The sequence below is a fragment of the Sorex fumeus genome, unplaced genomic scaffold (assembly GCF_029834395.1).
Source record: "Sorex fumeus unplaced genomic scaffold, SorFum_2.1 ptg000042l, whole genome shotgun sequence".
Lineage (NCBI taxonomy): Eukaryota > Metazoa > Chordata > Mammalia > Eulipotyphla > Soricidae > Sorex > Sorex fumeus.
The window spans coordinates 9,159,228-9,176,511 of record NW_026606099.1 but is presented as its reverse complement, the minus strand read 5'-3'; the positions used below and the strand labels follow the sequence as shown (position 1 = coordinate 9,176,511).

Genomic DNA, 17,284 nt, shown 5'->3' with positions numbered 1-17,284 from the left:
ATCGCTCCAGCCCCAAGCTTGGTATATTTTAGACATATGCCAAAATGGACAGGGCTGGAGCGATAGCACAGTGGGTAGGGTGTTTGCCTTGCATGCGGCTGACCCGGGTTCGATTCCTCCGTCCCTCTCGGAGAGCCCGGCAAGCTACCCAGAGTATCCCGCCCGCACTGCAGAGCCTGGTAAGCTCCCTGTGGTGTATTCAATATGCCAAAAACAGTAACAACAAGTCTCACAATGGAGACGTTACTGGTGCCCGCTGGAGCAAATTGATGAACAACGGAGGACAGTGCGACAGTGCTACAGATATTTTAGACATACTGATATAAGGAAGCTTATGTTGTCATGCCAGCGTCTAAGGTCTCAGAAGTCACTAATCTCTTTCAGGTACATGGTCAAGTCTTGATTTTTTTTTTTTTTGGCCTTTTGGGTCACACCTGGTGATGCACAGGGGCTACTCCTGGCTCTGCACTCAGGAGTTACTCCTGGCGGTGCTCAGGGGACCATATGGGATGCAGGGAATCAAACCCGGGTTGGCCGCGTGCAAGGCAAACGCCCTACCCGCTGTGCTATTGCTCCAACCCCCCGAGTCTTGATTCTTCTTGCTACGTCAATCAAGAACACCGCACCCATAGGGCCCGCAAGACAGTAGAGCAAGGGACCAGAGTAGTAGTACCGTGGGAAGGGCCTTTGCCTCGCATGTGGCCGACCTGGATTCCATCCCTGGCACCGCTTAGGGTTCCTTGAATATGCCAGAAGCAGAGAGCCAGGAATAAGCCCTTAGTACCACTGGGTCTGACTCAGAAGCCAAGACAATAATAACAGTAATAATAATAATGATGAGGTGAGATAATAGAGGAGGCAGGGTGTTTGCCTAGCATGCAGCCAACCCGGATTTGATTCTAAGCACCTCCAGGAGTGGTCCCTGAGCACAGCTGGGTGTGACCGACCCCCTTAAAATAAACTAGCTCACCCTTTCCTGCCTCTGCCTTCCACACCCTCACCTCTAGCCTTCTTGTTTTCTTCGACTGGCTTTTGGGTCACACCCAGCTGTGCTCAGGACATACTCTTGGCATTCTGCTCAGGGTTCACTCCCGGCCGTAGGGGATGCTGGAGATTGAGCTCGGGTCAGCAAGCACCCACCCCCTGTGCTATCTCTGGGGACCAGACTCTCTTATTTTATTCCCCTCCCCCCTTTATTTAAATAATGTGGTTTACAAAGTTGTTCACGATGCATTTGTTACAGGCAGTCAATATTCAAACACCAATCCCACTGCCAGTGTGACCTTCCCTCCACCAGTGGAGGGAATTTCCCCAACGACTTCACAGTCCTGACCCCTTACCAGGCACAAAATAATTTATTTTATACTGCTTGTTACAACTAATAGCTAATACAACTAATTATCCCACCATTAAATAGAGTCAGAGCTCTGCAGGGAACCCAAAGGCTGACAATTCCAGTCCACCCGTCTCCAGGCGGGTATTTATTTTATAATTATAATAAAAAATAATAAAAAAAACTCCAGTGGAGTTCATGCCCAATTCAATCAGCCTAATCAATGACTGAATAAATAGCAATACTCCTACATTTAAAAAAAAATCTCCAGGGGCTGGAGCGATAGCACAGCAGGTAGGGCGTTTGCCTTACACGCGGCCAACCCAGGTTCGATTCCCAGCATCCCATATGGTCCCTTGAGCACCGCCAGGGGTAACTCCTGAGCGCAGAGCCAGGAGTGACCCCTGTGCATCGCCAGGTGTGACCCAAAAAGCAAAACAAACAAACAAACAAAAAACTCCAGTAAAGAAAATTTGTGAAAACGTTTATCTCTCACTCTAGGGTCATGAAGTCCTTGTCACTAAGCTCTTGTTGCTACTGAGTCTTCTGTGTTAATGGTTTTGTGTGTTGGGCTTAGTTGTCTTCTATGTTACTTTTCCACCGAATTTGGTGTGCTCCTACTGAGATGTCAGTAATTGGAGAGTTTGGAGATGTTGCAGGCCAGTGAACTGTGCACTCCAGAAGCTCCAGAATATTTAACTGGGCCGTGAGTTTGCATGTAGGTGGTTGTGGGGGACGGGGGAGGCTGCCGGGGCTCCTGAAAGTACAGGGAGTTGGGGGAGGTGGCCCACCCCCACTCCAAGAAGGCCTCACAGTTCTTAGCCTGCAGTCCGGGGTTCCTGGAATTTTGTGCAGTTTGGCATCTCTGCAGAACTCGGTTTCAAGGCAGTGAAATTGGGCTCCTGGCATGGTGGCAGCTGTGGCGGGCGAATGGGACTTTGGCAGGACAGAGACTTGGCTCCCCGCACTCCTGAGGGTGCCCCAGAATTTTCAGCCAGGAGATCAGTGGTTTTCTGTGGCTTGTTGACCTCTTCCGAGATCTACTTGTGATTGTGAATCTGTAAAGCTGGGCCCATGGACGAGCTTTCATGGCGGCAGTTGTGGGCTGTGGGTGTGGCTGCCGGGGCTTTTGGAGGTACTGGGTCAGGGGGATGGTCGCCCACCCCCACTCTGAGAAGACCCCAGAGTTCTCAGCCTGGAGACGGGTGGACTGGGATTGTCAGCCTTTGGCTTCCCTGCAGAGCTCTGACTCTATTTAATGGTGGGAGGGGGTGTTGACCCACGTCTGGCTGTGCTCAGGGCTTCCTCCTGGCTCGGTGCTCAGGGAACCACATCTGGTGCCAGGGGTTGGAACTGTGGTCTGCCCCATGCAAGGCAAGTGCCTTCGTCTTGTGCGAGCTCTCTGGCCCCTTCAGACTCTCGGTTGGGCTGTCTTGCCTCTCCTGGCCTTGGGAACTCTGCACACAGAAGGAGCAGGTCTGCCTAGCTAGGGCCTCTAGCCCGGCCTGACGCTTGCCCCTTCCCGTCTTATTGAGGGAACTGCGAATCCACAAGGGAAGCGGAACTGCTCGTTTTGCTTTTCGTTTGACTTCCCCCCCCCCCCCCCCCCCAGCGCTAGAGATCAAACCCAGGACCCTGTGGCTGCCAGCGGGTAACTCTGCTGCTGAGCTAAATTCCCTGGTCCCTGGAGTGGAGTTCTGAGACTGACAGGCACAGGCTGAGTTTTGAGAACTGAGATCTGGGGCCGGAGGGGTGGGTTTTCCCCTAAAAAACCCTTTAATTCCTCTTGCAGGTTACGATGGCCTCCTCCGTGGTCCTTTTTTTCCTGCTGGCCCTGGGCAGGGGTGTGAGTGAGATGGGCTTCAAGGGCTCCTCCCCAGGGGCCGTCACCGAATGGGGGAGCCCCGATGGGTCCCTGCTGGAGTCCTGCCGGCCAGCCTCTTCCTGTAAGAAGTGCATCCTCTCGCACCCAAGCTGCGCCTGGTGTAAGCAACTGGTAATGAGGGCCTGTGGCCTTTGAACTACATGTGTGTGGGGGGGGGGTATATGTTATAGATGCAGTTATACATTAAGTTATACACTATCTGTGACTACTTGGGCACGTGGGTGACATCCTCTGTGTGCACAGGATTCGGGGGAGCACCGTAGCACTGTTCTCCCGTTGTTCATCGATTTGCTCGAGCGGGCACCAGTAACATCTCCATTGTGAGACTTGTTACTGTTTTTGGCGTACCGAATACGTCCGGAAGCCTTCCAGGCTCTGCCAAGTGGGCGGGATACTCTCGGTAGCTTGCCGGGCTCTCCGAGAGGGGCGGAGGAATCGAACCCAGGTCAGCCATGTGCAAGGCAAACGCCCTACCCGCTGTGCTATCTCTCCAGCCCTGGGATTCGGGGTCTGACTGTGCAAATGTGTGTGTGCACTCACGCCTGTCTCCCACATGTGTAAGGTGTGTCTGTAACAGGGGTGAGAGCTGGAACTGTGAACTTGGAGGAAGGGTGTCATTGTTGGAGCTCAGGTTTCTGTGTGGGGTAGAGGGAGCTGGAGGTGTGTGTCTGTGGGGAGCGTGTTTCTGATGTGAGAAAGTAAACTTGTCAGCTTGGGCTGCCATAAAGAAATGCCATGACTGGAGGGCGAGGGGCTCTAGAGATGGCATCGTGGGTAGGGTGCTTGCCTTGCTCGTGTTCACCTGGGCTCACCTGGGTTTCAAGCACACCACCTATGACCCCTGAGCACCACCAGGAGTATTCCTGAGTGCAGAGCCAGGAGTAAGCCCTGAGCATTACTGGGTGTGGCCCTCAAACAAAAAACAAACTGATAATAATAATAAAAAAATACACCACCCTTCTAAATCATGGACTGGGCGACTTAATCAATAGGGACTTTTCTCTTAAAGTTCTAGAGGCTGGGAAGTTGATTCTATTACTGGTGAGAGCTTTCTTTCAGGTTTGCAGGCAGTCTACAAATAAATTCTTGGCTCTCATGCTTTCTTTCTTTCTTTCTTTCTTTCTTTCTCTTTCTTTATCTCTCCTTTCTTTCTTCCCTCCCTCCCCCTCCTCTTTCTTTCTTTCTTTCTTTCTCTCTCTATTTTTTTTTTTTTTTTTTGCTTTTTGGGTCACACCTGGCGATGCACAGGGGTTACTCCTGGCTCTGCACTCAGGAGTTACTCCTGGCGGTGCTCAAGGGACCATATGGATGCTGGGAATCGAACCCGGGTCTGCCACGTGCAAGGCAAACACCCTACCCGCTGTGGTATCTCTCCAGCCCCTCTTTCTTCCTTTCTTTCTTCCTTCCTTTCTTTCTTTCTTTCTTTCTCTCTCTATTTTTTTTTTTTTTTTGCTTTTTGGGTCACACCTGGCGATGCACAGGGGTTACTCCTGGCTCTGCACTCAGGAGTTACTCCTGGCGGTGCTCAAGGGACCACATGGATGCTGGGAATCGAACCCGGGTCTGCCACGTGCAAGGCAAACGCCCTACCCGCTGTGCTATCTCTCCAGCCCCTCTTTCTTCCTTTCTTCCTTTCTTTCTTTCTTTCTTTCTTTCTTTCTTTCTTTCTTTCTTTCTTGGGGGGTGGCCACACCCAGCAATGCTCTGGGGTTTCTGCTGGCTCTGCACTCAGGAATCACTCCTGGCAGTGCTCAGGGAACTATTTGGGATGCTGGGAATCGAACCCGGGTCAGCTGCATGCAGAGCAAATGCCCTACCCGCTCTGGCCCCTTTCATTTCTTTTTGGGGCATCCCCAGTGGTTCTCAGAGGCTACTCCTGGCATGTAGGACAATTTACTGGCAGCCCTGCTGGGGCACCATGAAGGAGGTTATCAAACTGGGGTTGCTTTTGTTATTGTTTTTTTGTTCGTTTTGCTTTTGGGCCACACCTAGAAGTGCTCAGGCTTGGTCCTGGTGGACCTTATTCATGGGGTGCTTGGGGGTTGCTTGAGTGGTCTGTGTGCGATGCAGGCACCTTAACCCCTGTATCTCTCTCCAGCTGGGAAGTGAACTGGGTTTGTCGAACTCAGGGTTTCAAGTGAAGTGAAGGGTTTCAAGCGAGTGAAGCAAATGCACTAGCCCTTTGAGCTATCTGCCGCACCCTTGGGTCTCATGAGCGCACTTCCCCAGAGCCATGGCACAAAGGGCATGGTGTCTGTCTTGCATGCGGCAGACCAGGCACCCCTGTACCCGCATGTGTTTCCCTGAGCTTAGCACCAGCAACACCAGGAGTGTTCCCTGGGTGCAGAGCCCGGAGTAAGTCCTGAGCACAGCTGGGTTTGGCCCAGGCAGGAAACCCAAAAATTAAGAGATAAAGGCACTAACGCTCTCCGGAGGGGTCAACCTCCACAACCTCCCGCTAACCGTCATCCCTTCTCTGCAAGTACAGAGTGAATCTGGGTTGATGCTCTTAGCTCTGTTGCACAAGCCTGTGACTGAGAGGGAGAAGGAAGCCTTTGGGCTCTGGGGGAATGAATGGAGTGGCCGAGAGTGCTGGGGCTGTCAAACCAGGGTGGTCTCTGTGGACGCCTTAAAGCGGCCAGCTGTCAAGCAGGGGCATAGCTGCAGGGCTGCTGAGCTGGGGGCCAGGAGAGTGGGATGGAATGAACTGAGGCGAGAACCCCCAGGCAGGGCAGCCCAGCCCGCGGAGGGGGCGGGAGGGGAGCAGGCCAGGGTCTGGGACCACCGGGAGCAGGGGAACCGGCGACAGCGCAGGGGGCACAGCAGGTGCCAGCTGCCCTCTGGCCGTGCGTCTCCTTCCTTCCTTGCAGGCTATGACCGTTTCCTGCCCCTCCTGCCTCCTGGCCAGTCCCGATGGTACCAGGCGCCGTGGGCAGGGGGTTCCTTCCTCTGCCCGGGCCCTGCATGTCCTCGCCCCGGCTCGGTGGCCCTGGGGGGGGCCGGGGGAGTCCAGCGAGGGGAGCACTGGGGGGAGGGCCGGGAGGGGGCGGCGCGGGAGGCAGGGGCCGGGGCATCACCCATCACCGAGGCGTGGGGCCTCACGCTGCCTCCTAGAACTTCACGGCGTCGGGCGAGGCGGAGGAGCGGCGCTGCGCCACGCGTCGGGAGCTGCTGCAGCGCGGCTGCCCGGCCGGGGAGCTGGAGGCGCCGCGCAGCCGCCTGGAGCTGCTGCAGGACCGGCCGCTGAGCCCGGGCCGGCGCGGAGAGGGAGCCACGCAGCTGGCGCCGCAGCGCGTCCGCCTGGCGCTGCGACCGCGTGAGCGCGGGGTCCCGGGGTGGGTCCCGGGGGGTCCCGGGGTGGGTCCCGGGGGGTCCCGGGCTGGGTCCCGGGGGGTCCCGGGGTGGGTCCCGGGGGTCCCGGGGTGGGTCCCGGGGGGTTCTGGGCTGAGTCCCGGGGGGTCCCGGGGTGGGTCCCGGGGTGAGTCCCGGGGGTCCCGGGGTGGGTCCCGGGGGATCCCGGGCTGGGTCCCGGGGTGTCCCGGGGTGGGTCCCGGGGGGTCCCGGGGTGGGTCCCGGGGGGTTCCGGGCTGAGTCCCGGGGGGTCCCGGGATGGGTCCCGGGGGTCCCGGGGGGTTCCGGGGTGAGTCCCGGGGGGTCCCGGGGTGGGTCCCGGGGGGTCCCGGGCTGAGTCCCGGGGGGTCCCGGGGTGGGTCCCGGGGGTCCCGGGGTGGGTCCCGGGGGGTTCCGGGGTGAGTCCCGGGGGGTCCCGGGGTGGGTCCCGGGGGGTCCCGGGCTGGGTCCCGGGGGTCCCGGGGTGGGTCCCGGGGGGTCCCGGCCTGGGTCCCGGGGGTCCCGGGGTGGGTCCCGGGGGGTCCCGGCCTGGGTCCCTGGGGTCCCGGGGTGGGTCCCGGGGGGGTCCCGGGGTGAGTCCCAGGGGTCCCGGGGTGGGTCCGGGGGGTTCCGGGCTGAGTCCCGGGGGGTCCCGGGGTGGGTCCCGGGGGGTTCCGGGCTGAGTCCCTGGGGGTCCCGGGGTGGGTCCCGGGGGATCCCGGGGGGTCCCGGGGTGGGTCCCGGGGGTCCCGGGGTGGGTCCCGGGGTCCCGCGGCCGCGCCCTGACCCCGCGCCGCCCCGCAGGGGAGCCCCAGGAGCTGCGGGTGCGCTTCCTCCGGGCCGAGGGCTACCCGGTGGACCTGTACTACCTGATGGACCTGAGCTACTCCATGAAGGACGACCTGGAGCGCGTGCGCCAGCTGGGCCACGACCTGCTGGCCGGGCTGCAGAACCTCACCCGCTCCGTGCGCATCGGTGAGCGAGCCCGACCTTGCGTGCGCGGACACACGCACACGCGGACACACGCACACCTGTACGCACACGCACACGCGTGCAAGCATGGGCACGTACACACGCATACACGTGCACACAGGCACACACGTATGCACGCACACATGTGCGCACACGCATGACACATGCACACACGTGTACGCATACACACCTGTACACACATGCACACATGTGCGTGCACACACGCACACGTGTACACATGCACACCTGTACACACACGCACACACGTGCAAATATGCACACAAATGTAAGCATGGACACGCGCACACACAGGCACACACAGGCACACACATGCACGCATGCACACGTACATGTGCACACACGTGCATGCACACACGCACACATGTATGCATGCATATGCGTACACACGCACACGTGTGACACATGCACACACGTGTACACATGAACACGTGTAAACACATGCACATGCACACACATGTACACATGTACTCATGTACACACATGCACACACATGCACGCACACATGCACAAACACGTACGCATGCACACGTGTACACACATGCACACACAAATACACATGCACACACACGTACGCATGCACGCACGCACGCACACGGGCACACGCATATGCACACATGCACACTTACGTGTAATGTACGCATGTGTATACACACAGTCATCTGCACACGGGCCGGCCCTCTCCGAGTTGCCCCGTTTGCTTTCTGGGCCACACTCGCTTCCTGGCTGTGCTCCGCGAGATTTGGCGCCCCCCTGGAACCCGGGCATCCAGTGGCCGCCGCCTCTCCAGACTCTCCCAGTTTCAGGCCAGGACAGGCCTCGTGTCCCTGGCCTCCCTCCCCAGTCATCTGTCTTCCAGATCAGAGCCACAGAATTCCCTAGGTGGGCCAAGGTGGGTGGGACCCACTGTCCAGGAGAAGTAAGGGAGGCCTGAAACCGGCAGAGGCGGCCTTCAGGCGGCTCAGAGCTGGACGGGGCCCCCCGCGCCCAGGTGGCACCATCTCAGCCTCTGTCTCTTGCACAAGTCCAAGCGCCAAGGCCCTGAACGGACATTCCGTGTTTGCCAGGACACGCCACGGCCTGACCTCCCCAGCCTTCAGCCTTCCCGGGCCCATGAACCCTCACCCTTCCTCCACCCGCCTCTTCCCCTTCTCGCCTTCTGCCCGGCTCAGTGCTGGGCCTGCCCTCTGGGAGCTCCGTCCCTCTTGTCCTCCTTTCCGTCCATCCTGCCACTCCCGCTTTCCTCTGAGCCTGCAGCGGGCAGCTGTGCAGTGACATCTTCCCCGTCCCCCGCCCCCCATCTCTGTCGCAGGCTTTGGCTCCTTTGTGGACAAGACGGTGCTTCCCTTCGTGAGCACGGTGCCCTCCCAGCTCCGCCACCCGTGCCCCATGCGCCAGGAGCGCTGCCAGCCACCCTTCAGCTTCCGCCACGTGCTGTCCCTGACGGGGGATGCCAAGGCCTTCGAGCAGGAGGTGGGGCGCCAGAGCGTGTCTGGGAACCTGGACTCGCCCGAGGGTGGCTTCGACGCCATTCTGCAGGCCGCGCTCTGCCAGGTGAGGAGGTGGCCCCCGGGAGCCGAGCCTGAAGGCCCTTTAGGACCAGGACCTGTGGCGATGCCACGCCCTGGGAAGCCGCGACCTGGTGTCGTGGCAGTTTCCGGGGGGGTTGGGGGGAAGTGATTCGAGGCGTCCCCACCTTTTCCTCACTCACAGGAAATTCTGTGGCTGGACTGGCCAAGGATCCCCGTCCGGGGGACAGGGGAGAGGCTGGGGCTGGAGGCAGGGGATGGATGAAGTGACTCAGGGCAAGGCTGGCCAAGGCCTTGGCCGGCCGAGTGGGCCGGGTGGTCCGTCCCCCCCTCACGCTCAGCTGCCCCCCCCCCCCGCACTCCAGAAGCAGATCGGCTGGAGAAATGTGTCCCGGCTGCTGGTTTTCACCTCGGATGACACGTTCCACACAGCGGGGGACGGGAAGCTGGGGGGCATCTTCATGCCCAGCGACAGCCACTGCCACTTGGACAGCAACGGCCTCTACAGCCGCAGCCCAGAGTTTGTGAGTGTCCCGTGTCGTCCCTCCCTCTCTGGTCAGGTGAGGCGGTGGCCCCCAGGAGCCGAGCCTGAAGGCCCTTTGGGGGCCAGGACCAGGACCTGGGGCGGTGCCACGCCCTGAGCAGACTTGCTCTCCAAACCCGCCACGCCGCAGGACGGCCCGACCCTGGCTCCTGGCTCTCTGGGGCACCCCGCACGCGAGGGGTGGGGCTGGCTGGGCTGGCGTCCGAAGGGGGCTCAGCTCCCCGGCCCTGCTCCCCGCTCCAGGACTACCCCTCCGTGGGGCAGGTCGCCCAGGCCCTCTCGGCAGCCAACATCCAGCCCATCTTTGCTGTCACCAGTGGCACGCTGCCCGTCTACCAGGTGAGGCCAGTGTCGGGCGGGCGGGGAGGGCGGGCGCGGGGGAGCTCGGGCCTCGAGGTCCCCGGCACTGCTGTGCACACGGCCCAGGGGCCTGAGACGACGAGACGAGGCCCGTCCTCCGCCCCCCACTTCCAGACCCCCAGACGCCCCTTTCCCTAGAGCTGCGCCCCCAACATCCCTTCTTCGCTGCACCCAACTCAGGAGCTGAGTAAGCTGATCCCGAAGTCCGCGGTGGGGGAGCTGAGCGAGGACTCCAGCAACGTGGTGCAGCTCATCCTCAGCGCGTACAAGGTGCCCGGACGGGGCTGGCCGCGGGAGCCAAGAACCCGGAAGGAGCGTCCCCAGTTGCGGCGGGCGGCGGGCGGAGGACGGCCACGTCTGGGGGTGCTCAGGGCCTACTGCTGGCTCGGAACTTAGGGGTCACTCCTGGCAGGGCTCCAGGGACTATAGGTAGTGCGGGGGTTGGTGACATGCAAGGTCTGCCTGCTGTACTGTCTCTCCAGTCCCCACAGAGACTCTCCCTCCCTTCCTCCTTTCCTTCCTTCCCTCCCTCCCTTCCTTCTTTCCTTCTTCCCTCCCTCCCTCCCTCCCTCCCTTCCTTCCTTCCTTCCTTCTTTCCTTCCTTCCCTCCCCCCTCCCTCCCTTCCTCCTCCCTTCCTCCCTTCCCTTCTCTTCCCCTTCCTTCCTTCCTTCCTTCCTTCCTTCCTTCCTTCTTTCCTTCCTTCCTTCCCTCCCCCCTCCCTCCCTTCCTCCTCCCTTCCTCCCTTCCCTTCTCTTCCCCTTCCTTCCTTCCTTCCTTCCTTCCTTCCCTCCCCCCTCCCTCCCTTCCTCCTCCCTTCCTCCCTTCCCTTCTCTTCCCCTTCCTTCCTCCCTCCCTTCCTTCCTTCCTTCCTTCCTTCTTCCCTCCCTTCCTTCCTTCCTTCCTTCCTTCCTTCCTTCCTTCCTTCCTTCTTCCCTCCCTCCCTCCCTCCCTTCCTTCTTCCCTCCCTCCCTCCCTTCCTCCCTTCCTTCCTTCCTTCCTTCCTTCTTCCCTCCCTCCCTCCCTTCCTTCCTTCCTTCCTTCCTTCTTCCCTCCCTCCCTCCCTTCCTCCCTTCCTTCCTTCCTTCCTTCTTCCCTCCCTCCCTCCCTTCCTTCCTCCCTCCCTTCCTTCCTTCCTTCCTTCCTTCTTCCCTCCCTTCCTTCCTTCCTTCCTTCCTTCCTTCCTTCCTTCCTTCCTTCTTCCCTCCCTCCCTCCCTCCCTCCCTTCCTTCCTTCCTTCCTTCCTTCCTTCCTTCCTTCTTCCCTCCCTCCCTCCCTCCCTTCCTTCTTCCCTCCCTCCCTCCCTCCCTCCCTTCCTCCCTTCCTTCCTTCCTTCCTTCCTTCCTTCCTTCCTTCCTTCCTTCCTTCCTTCCCTCTTCCTTCCTCCCTCCCTCCCTCCCTTCCTCCCTCCCTCCCTCCCTCCCTCCCTCCCTCCCTTCCTTCCTCCCTCCCTCCCTCCCTCCCTTCCTCCCTTCCTCCCTTCCTTCCTCCCTTCCTTCCTTTTCCTTCCTTCTTTCCTCCCTTCCTCTCTCCCTTCCTTGCTCCCTCCCTTCCTCTCTTTTTCTTTTGTTTTTTGGGCCATGCTTGGCAATGCTCGGGTGTTACTCCTGGCTTTGCACTCAGGGTCACTCCTGGTGGTGTTCAGGGGACCTTAGGGGATGCTGGAGATGACACCGGGGTCCACTGCGTGCAAGACAAGACTCTCGCAGCTGTCCTGTCTCTCCGGCCCAGACAGTCCATTTCTACTGGGACAGTCTGCAGCTGCGGCTTCCACCAACAGCTTTCATGACTGGGCTCTTCTGCATAGTTCTGACGCTCACGTTCACACCCAGAGCATGGACTTGTTTGTGGAGCACTGAGTTCTGCCTGGGCAGGAAGGGAAAGAAGGAGGCTGTGTGCCCCGGCTTCAGCACACGCTGTTTGCATGCTCTCTCGCTCCCTCTCTCCCTTGGGGGAGCATATCCCGTGATGCACAGGGGTTCCTCCTGGCTCGTGCACTCAGGAATCACTCCTGGAAGTGCTCGGGGGACCCTATGGGATGCTGGGAATCGAACCCGGGTCGGCCGCGTGCAAGGCAAACGCCCTACCCGCTGTGCTATCACTCCAGCCCCCATTTAAAGTTTTTTTTATTTTCTTTTTGGATTCTGGTCCTCACCTGGAGGTGCTCAGGGGCTACTTCTGGCTCTGTGCTCAGAGTGCCCCCTGCTGGTGCTGGGGACCATACGCGGTGCCAGGACCTACTGGGGCATCTGCAGGCAAGGTGAGGTCTGAGGTCCTGCAGGGCTCTCCTGCCCTCCACGACGGGCTTCTGCACGGTAGGGAGCCTGTCCTGAACCCACAGACAGAAAACAGTACATCTGGGGCTGGAGCCATAGCACAGCGGGTAGGGCGTTTGCCTTGCACGCGGCCGACCCGGGTTCGATTCCCAGCATCCCATGGAGTCCCCGAGCACCGCCAGGAGTAACTCCTGAGTGCATGAGCCAGGAGGAACCCCCGTGCATCGCCGGGTGTGACCCAAAACACAAAACAAACAAAAAAACAGTACATCTAATTCCGCTTTCAGAGGAGAGACCTTAGGTCCGTACGCAGGCAGGTTCCACGTCCTGGTGTAGGGTTTGGAAACGTGTAACACTTGCAACGCTGGCTGGCCCCAGTGCCAGCAGGCATTGGCGCAGCCACAGAGAAGCGTGGCAGGGGTTCTGGTCAAAGTCCTCACAGCTCCTCCCTGTGGAAACACTTCAAAATGGGCAGTGGGGGGCCGGAGCCATAGCACAGCAGATAGGGCACTTGCCTTGCTCCCTGCTGACCCGGGTTCGATCCCTGGCATTCAATTTGGTTCCCCGAGCCTCGCCAGGAGCGAATTTTGAGATCAGAGCCAGAAGGAACCCCTGAGCACAACGGGGTGTGGGCAAGAAAAAAAAAAGCGTGGAGGGCTGGAGCGATAGCACAGCGGGTAGGGCGTTTGCCTTGCACGCAGCCAACATGGCCGACACAGGTTCGATTCCCAGCACCCCATATGGTCCCCTGAGCACCGCCAGGAGCAAATCCTGAGTGCATGAGCCAGGAGTAACCCCTGAGCATCGCCGGGTGTGACTCAAAAAGCAAAAAATAAAAAAAAGAGGCGTGGAAAGAGCACCCCAAGGGCTGAGGACAAGAGAGGCAGCCTGGGGGAGCCTGGGGACTCTGGAGAGGGCACTGGGAGGGGGCGCCTAGACCCCCTGAGACGGCATCTGTCCCTCTCCCCACAGAACCTGTCATCCACCGTGACGCTGGAGCACTCCCCGCTGCCTGAGGGGATCAGCATCTCTTACAAATCGCAGTGCGGGGACCCAGAGCAGACGGCAGGAGAGGCTGGGGTCCGGGGCCAGTGCACTGACGTGGGCATCAACCAGAAGGTGAGAGCCAGCCGGGGGGCAGAGGAAGGAAGTGGGGGCAGGAGTGGGAAACGCAAGTGGGCAGGAAAAGATGGGAACAGCACGAGAACAATGCGGACGCACGGGGCGACCTTCCAGCCGTCCTTGCCCGGGGGGACTCGGAGGCCTTCTTCACGCTCGTTTCTGGAAAAGTGCTGTGCGAGCCCAAGTCTTTATTATTATTATTTTTTTGCTTTTTGGTTCACACCCAGCGATGCTCATGGGTGACTCCTGGCTCTGCGCTCAGGAATTACTTCTGGCGCTGCTGGGGGACCATGTGGAATGTCGGGGATAGAACCTGGGTCGGACGCGTGCAAGGCAAATGCCCTACCGCTATGCTATCACTCCGGCCCCTATTTTTTTTTTTTTTTTTTGCTTTTTGGGTCACACCCGGCGATGCACAAGGGTTCCTCCTGGCTCTGCACTCAGGAATTACTCCTGGCAGTGCTGGGGACCATATGGGATGCTGGGAATCGAACCCAGGTCGGCCGCGTGCAAGGCAAATGCCCTACCCGCTGTGCTCTCTTTCCAGCCCCACCCTGGCCCCTATTAATTTTGCTTTTTCGGGACCACATGCAGCAGTGCTCAGTGCCGAGTCCTGGCTCTGCAGTCAGGAATCACTCCTTGTGGGCTTGGGGAGCACACGGGCTGCGGGGGGATTGAACCCGGGTTGGCTGCGAGCAAGGCAAGCTGCACCCACTGCTCGGTCCTTACGGAGGAGCTGGGTGTCGTCGGGGTGGGGGCCCTGTGAGACCCTCGTCTGCTTTCTGCCCCTCCCGTCCTAGGTGACTTTCCGGGTCACGCTCCAGGCTGCCCACTGCCTCCCTAAGCCCCAGGTGGTGAGGTTCCGAGCCCTGGGGTTCTCGGAGGAGCTGGTCGTGGAGCTGAGCACGGTGTGTGACTGCAACTGCAGTGAGAGCGAGCAGCTCCGGGCCCCCCACTGCAGCGGAGGCCACGGGACCCTGCAGTGTGGGGTGTGCAGGTGAGACCCACTTCCTGTCCCCCCAGGGCGCCCACGGTCTGCACTGGCCTCCCTCGGGGTTCTGTTTTGTGAAGTCCCAACACTGTTCCCTTCGGCGGTGTCCGACGAGCAGGGCCCACCGGTCCCGCTGCTCCACCCTCTCGCCCCGGCGGTCCCGTGTCTGCGTTTGGGGGTCCCAGAAAGGCTGGCCCAGGGAGGGCGCCTGCCTCTGACCCCCTTCCCTGGCCTCTCCTCCCTCCTCCCAGCTGTGCTCCCGGACGCCTGGGTCGGCTCTGTGAGTGCTCGGAAGCAGAGCTGTCGTCCTCGGACCTGGAGTCCGGGTGCCGGGGCGCCAACGGGACGGGCCCGCTGTGCAGCGGGAAGGGCAGGTGCCAGTGTGGGCGCTGCAGCTGCCTCGGGCAGAGCTCCGGGCGCCTGTGCGAGTGTGACGACGCCAGCTGTGAGCGCCACGAGGGCGTCCTCTGTGGAGGTACCTGAAGGTTTGCGGGTGGGGTGGGCAGAGGCGCTTCCGGGGGACGAAGGACCAGTTCCCCAGGGGTTGGCACGGGACCCGGAGGGTGTCCCTGGCACAGTGGCCAGGGGCCTGGATGCAGAGGTCAGCTCCAGGCACTCAGAGGGGACGTGGGGGGGAGGGTCGAGCTGTGTGGGGAGCCCGGAGTCACCCAGCGCTGGCTCTGCCCCAGGTTTCGGCCGCTGCCAGTGTGGCGTGTGTCACTGCCATGCCAACCGCACGGGCCGGGCGTGTGAGTGCAGTGGGGACACGGACCACTGTGTGAGCCCCGCGGGCGGGCTCTGCAGTGGGCACGGCCACTGCGAGTGTAACCGCTGCCAGTGCCTGGACGGCTACTACGGGGCCCTGTGCGACCAGTGTCCGGGCTGCAAGACGTCGTGCGAGAGCCACAGGTGAGACTGGGCTGCCGCCTGCCCCGTCCCTGTGCGCGGTGGGCAGCGGCTGCCCCGTGGGGACTCACTGGCTGCCACCGGACAGGGACTGCGCCGAGTGCGGGGCTCTGGGCACGGGCCCCCTGGCCGCCAACTGCAGCGTGGCTTGTGCCCACGTCAACGTGACTCTGGCCGTGGACCCGGTTGTGGACGACAACTGGTGCCAAGTGGGGACCGTGGACAACCAGGCCTTCTTTTTCCTGGTGGAGGAGCATGCCGGAGGCAGGACGGTACTTCGAGTGAGGCCACCCGAAAGTGAGTGGGCCGCATCCTTCCGCTCTGGGGAGAGAAAGAGGACGCGAGCCAGGCCCGGGAGGCACAGCCGCGGAGGACAAGGCCAGGGCCCTGGCCTCCAGCACGGCGGGCGGGGGCTGGACGGGCTCGTGGGGGCTGGCAGCATCCGGGACCCTCGGTGCCGGTGCCCAGGGCTGTTTCTCCCCGCGCCCCTCAGAGGCTGCAGACCACACCCGGGCCATCATGCTGGGCTGTGTCGGGGGCATCGTGGCCGTGGGGCTGGGGCTGGTTCTGGCCTACCGGCTGTCGGTGGAGATCTACGACCGCCAGGAATACAGGCGCTTCGAGAAGGAGCAGCAGCGGCTCAACTGGAAGAAGGTGGGGCCGGTGGGGTGGCCGCTGGGCCGGCTTTCCCTCGCCAGGGTCCGGGCCTGCTCCCCACAGGCACCCAGCCCCCCGTCCCCGGGGCCCCCTGAACCGCGAGGGGGGCCCTCGCCTCACCCGCCCCCTCTCCACAGGACAACAACAACCCTCTCTACAACAGCGCCATCACCACCACCATCAACCCCAGCTTCAAAGGGGCAGACAGTCCCGGCTGCTGACGGGGGGCTCTTCGTGCCACGCCGCTTCTCTGAAGGGACGGGACCACCCCAGTGCCTCACTCGCAGGGACCACCCGAGGGCCGCTTCCCGGCTGCCTCCGACCTCCTCCAGCTCTCAAGGGGGTGATGCCACAGCCCACGAGGACGTTCCTTCGAAGCCCAGCTGTCGCCCTGCCCGCACCCTAGCCCCTCCAGGTCCTCCCCCCGCTCTCCTCAGCATCCCCACCGCAGGGGAGCTGGCCAGGCACCAGGAAGCCACCGGCCACATCTCGGACCCCCGAGACAGCACCAGCCCTGCCCTGCCCCTTGTTTCCTCTCGCAGCAGATGTGCCTTTCCCGCCTGTGACTGCTGTTACGTCGGATCCTTCTTGAATTGGGGGTGGGGGACACGCCCCACCTGGTGGTGCTCTGGCTGCTCTGGGCAGGGGGCTGAGGGCATGTGCTTCCCGGGATGCTGTCTGGCCTCCCATGCAGGTGCAGGCCCTGCCATCCCCCCTTTTAAGTGGTCACTCACAGGGTCCCCAAGTCGCAGGTGGCCACACAGCACAGGGGGCGAACGGCACTCTGGTCCCAGTGGAAAAGCTTCCCTAGCCGATGTTCTCCCCCAAGAAGAGATGGTGTGTAGAAAAGTCCCATTTTCTTTTTATTTAAATATCCTAAATATATCACGAAGGAACATACACTGTACTTTAATGGTAAAAAGATACAAGTTTATAACATCTTATAAAAACTACCATTTAAAAGTGATCTTGTCCATTTCGATATTCCCCACCCCCCAATAGCAAAATAAGTATATTAAAAAAAAAGAGGGGGGTTGAGAAGATGGGGGGCCTAGTCGAAGGTGGACGCCCGGCAGGGCCCGAGCAGAGGCGGGGCGCGTCTGGGAAGAGGATGGACAGGCCGGGCCCTGTCCACCCTCCAAACTCAAGCCACGGGGCACAGTCAGTAGCTAAGTGGAGGCAGGAGGCTGCGGGGGGTGCACCGGGCAGACAGGGGTGGGGGGGGGAGGGCGGCAGGGCTGGTGTCGGCGCCCACCCGGAGATGGCGCAGCTCTCCAGGGTCCCAGGTCCTCATCCCGGCGTCCGAGAGCCCGTCCCGTGTCCCTTTCCCTTCACTCCAAACACCTGAGGCATCTTGCCGGGG

General features: G+C 60.8%; 1 protein-coding gene across 1 annotated transcript; it reads left to right on the top strand.

Annotated features, from left to right (window-relative positions):
* The first annotated feature begins 3,185 nt into the window (after positions 1-3,185).
* ITGB7 (integrin subunit beta 7) lies at positions 3,186-16,142 on the top strand. The gene is made up of 14 exons (XM_056119999.1): positions 3,186-3,318; positions 6,333-6,534; positions 7,353-7,523; positions 8,851-9,092; positions 9,433-9,591; positions 9,855-9,950; positions 10,152-10,241; positions 13,218-13,364; positions 14,168-14,364; positions 14,610-14,833; positions 15,048-15,267; positions 15,353-15,561; positions 15,758-15,918; positions 16,059-16,142. The coding sequence occupies exons 1-14, from the start codon at positions 3,241-3,243 to the stop codon at positions 16,140-16,142; spliced, it is 2,280 nt and encodes a 759-aa protein (XP_055975974.1). The 5' UTR covers positions 3,186-3,240.
* Positions 16,143-17,284: the final 1,142 nt, after the last annotated feature.

Bases quoted from the DNA above. Each gene is read 5' to 3' on its own strand.
- ITGB7 (XM_056119999.1), top strand. From the start codon at position 3,241: ATGGGTCCCTGCTGGAGTCCTGCCGGCCAGCCTCTTCCTGTAAGAAGT. The intron at 3,319-6,332 runs GTAAGCAACTGG...GCTGCCTCCTAG, and splicing joins GCACCCAAGCTGCGCCTGGT to AACTTCACGGCGTCGGGCGA. The intron at 6,535-7,352 runs GTGAGCGCGGGG...GCCGCCCCGCAG, and splicing joins CCGCCTGGCGCTGCGACCGC to GGGAGCCCCAGGAGCTGCGG.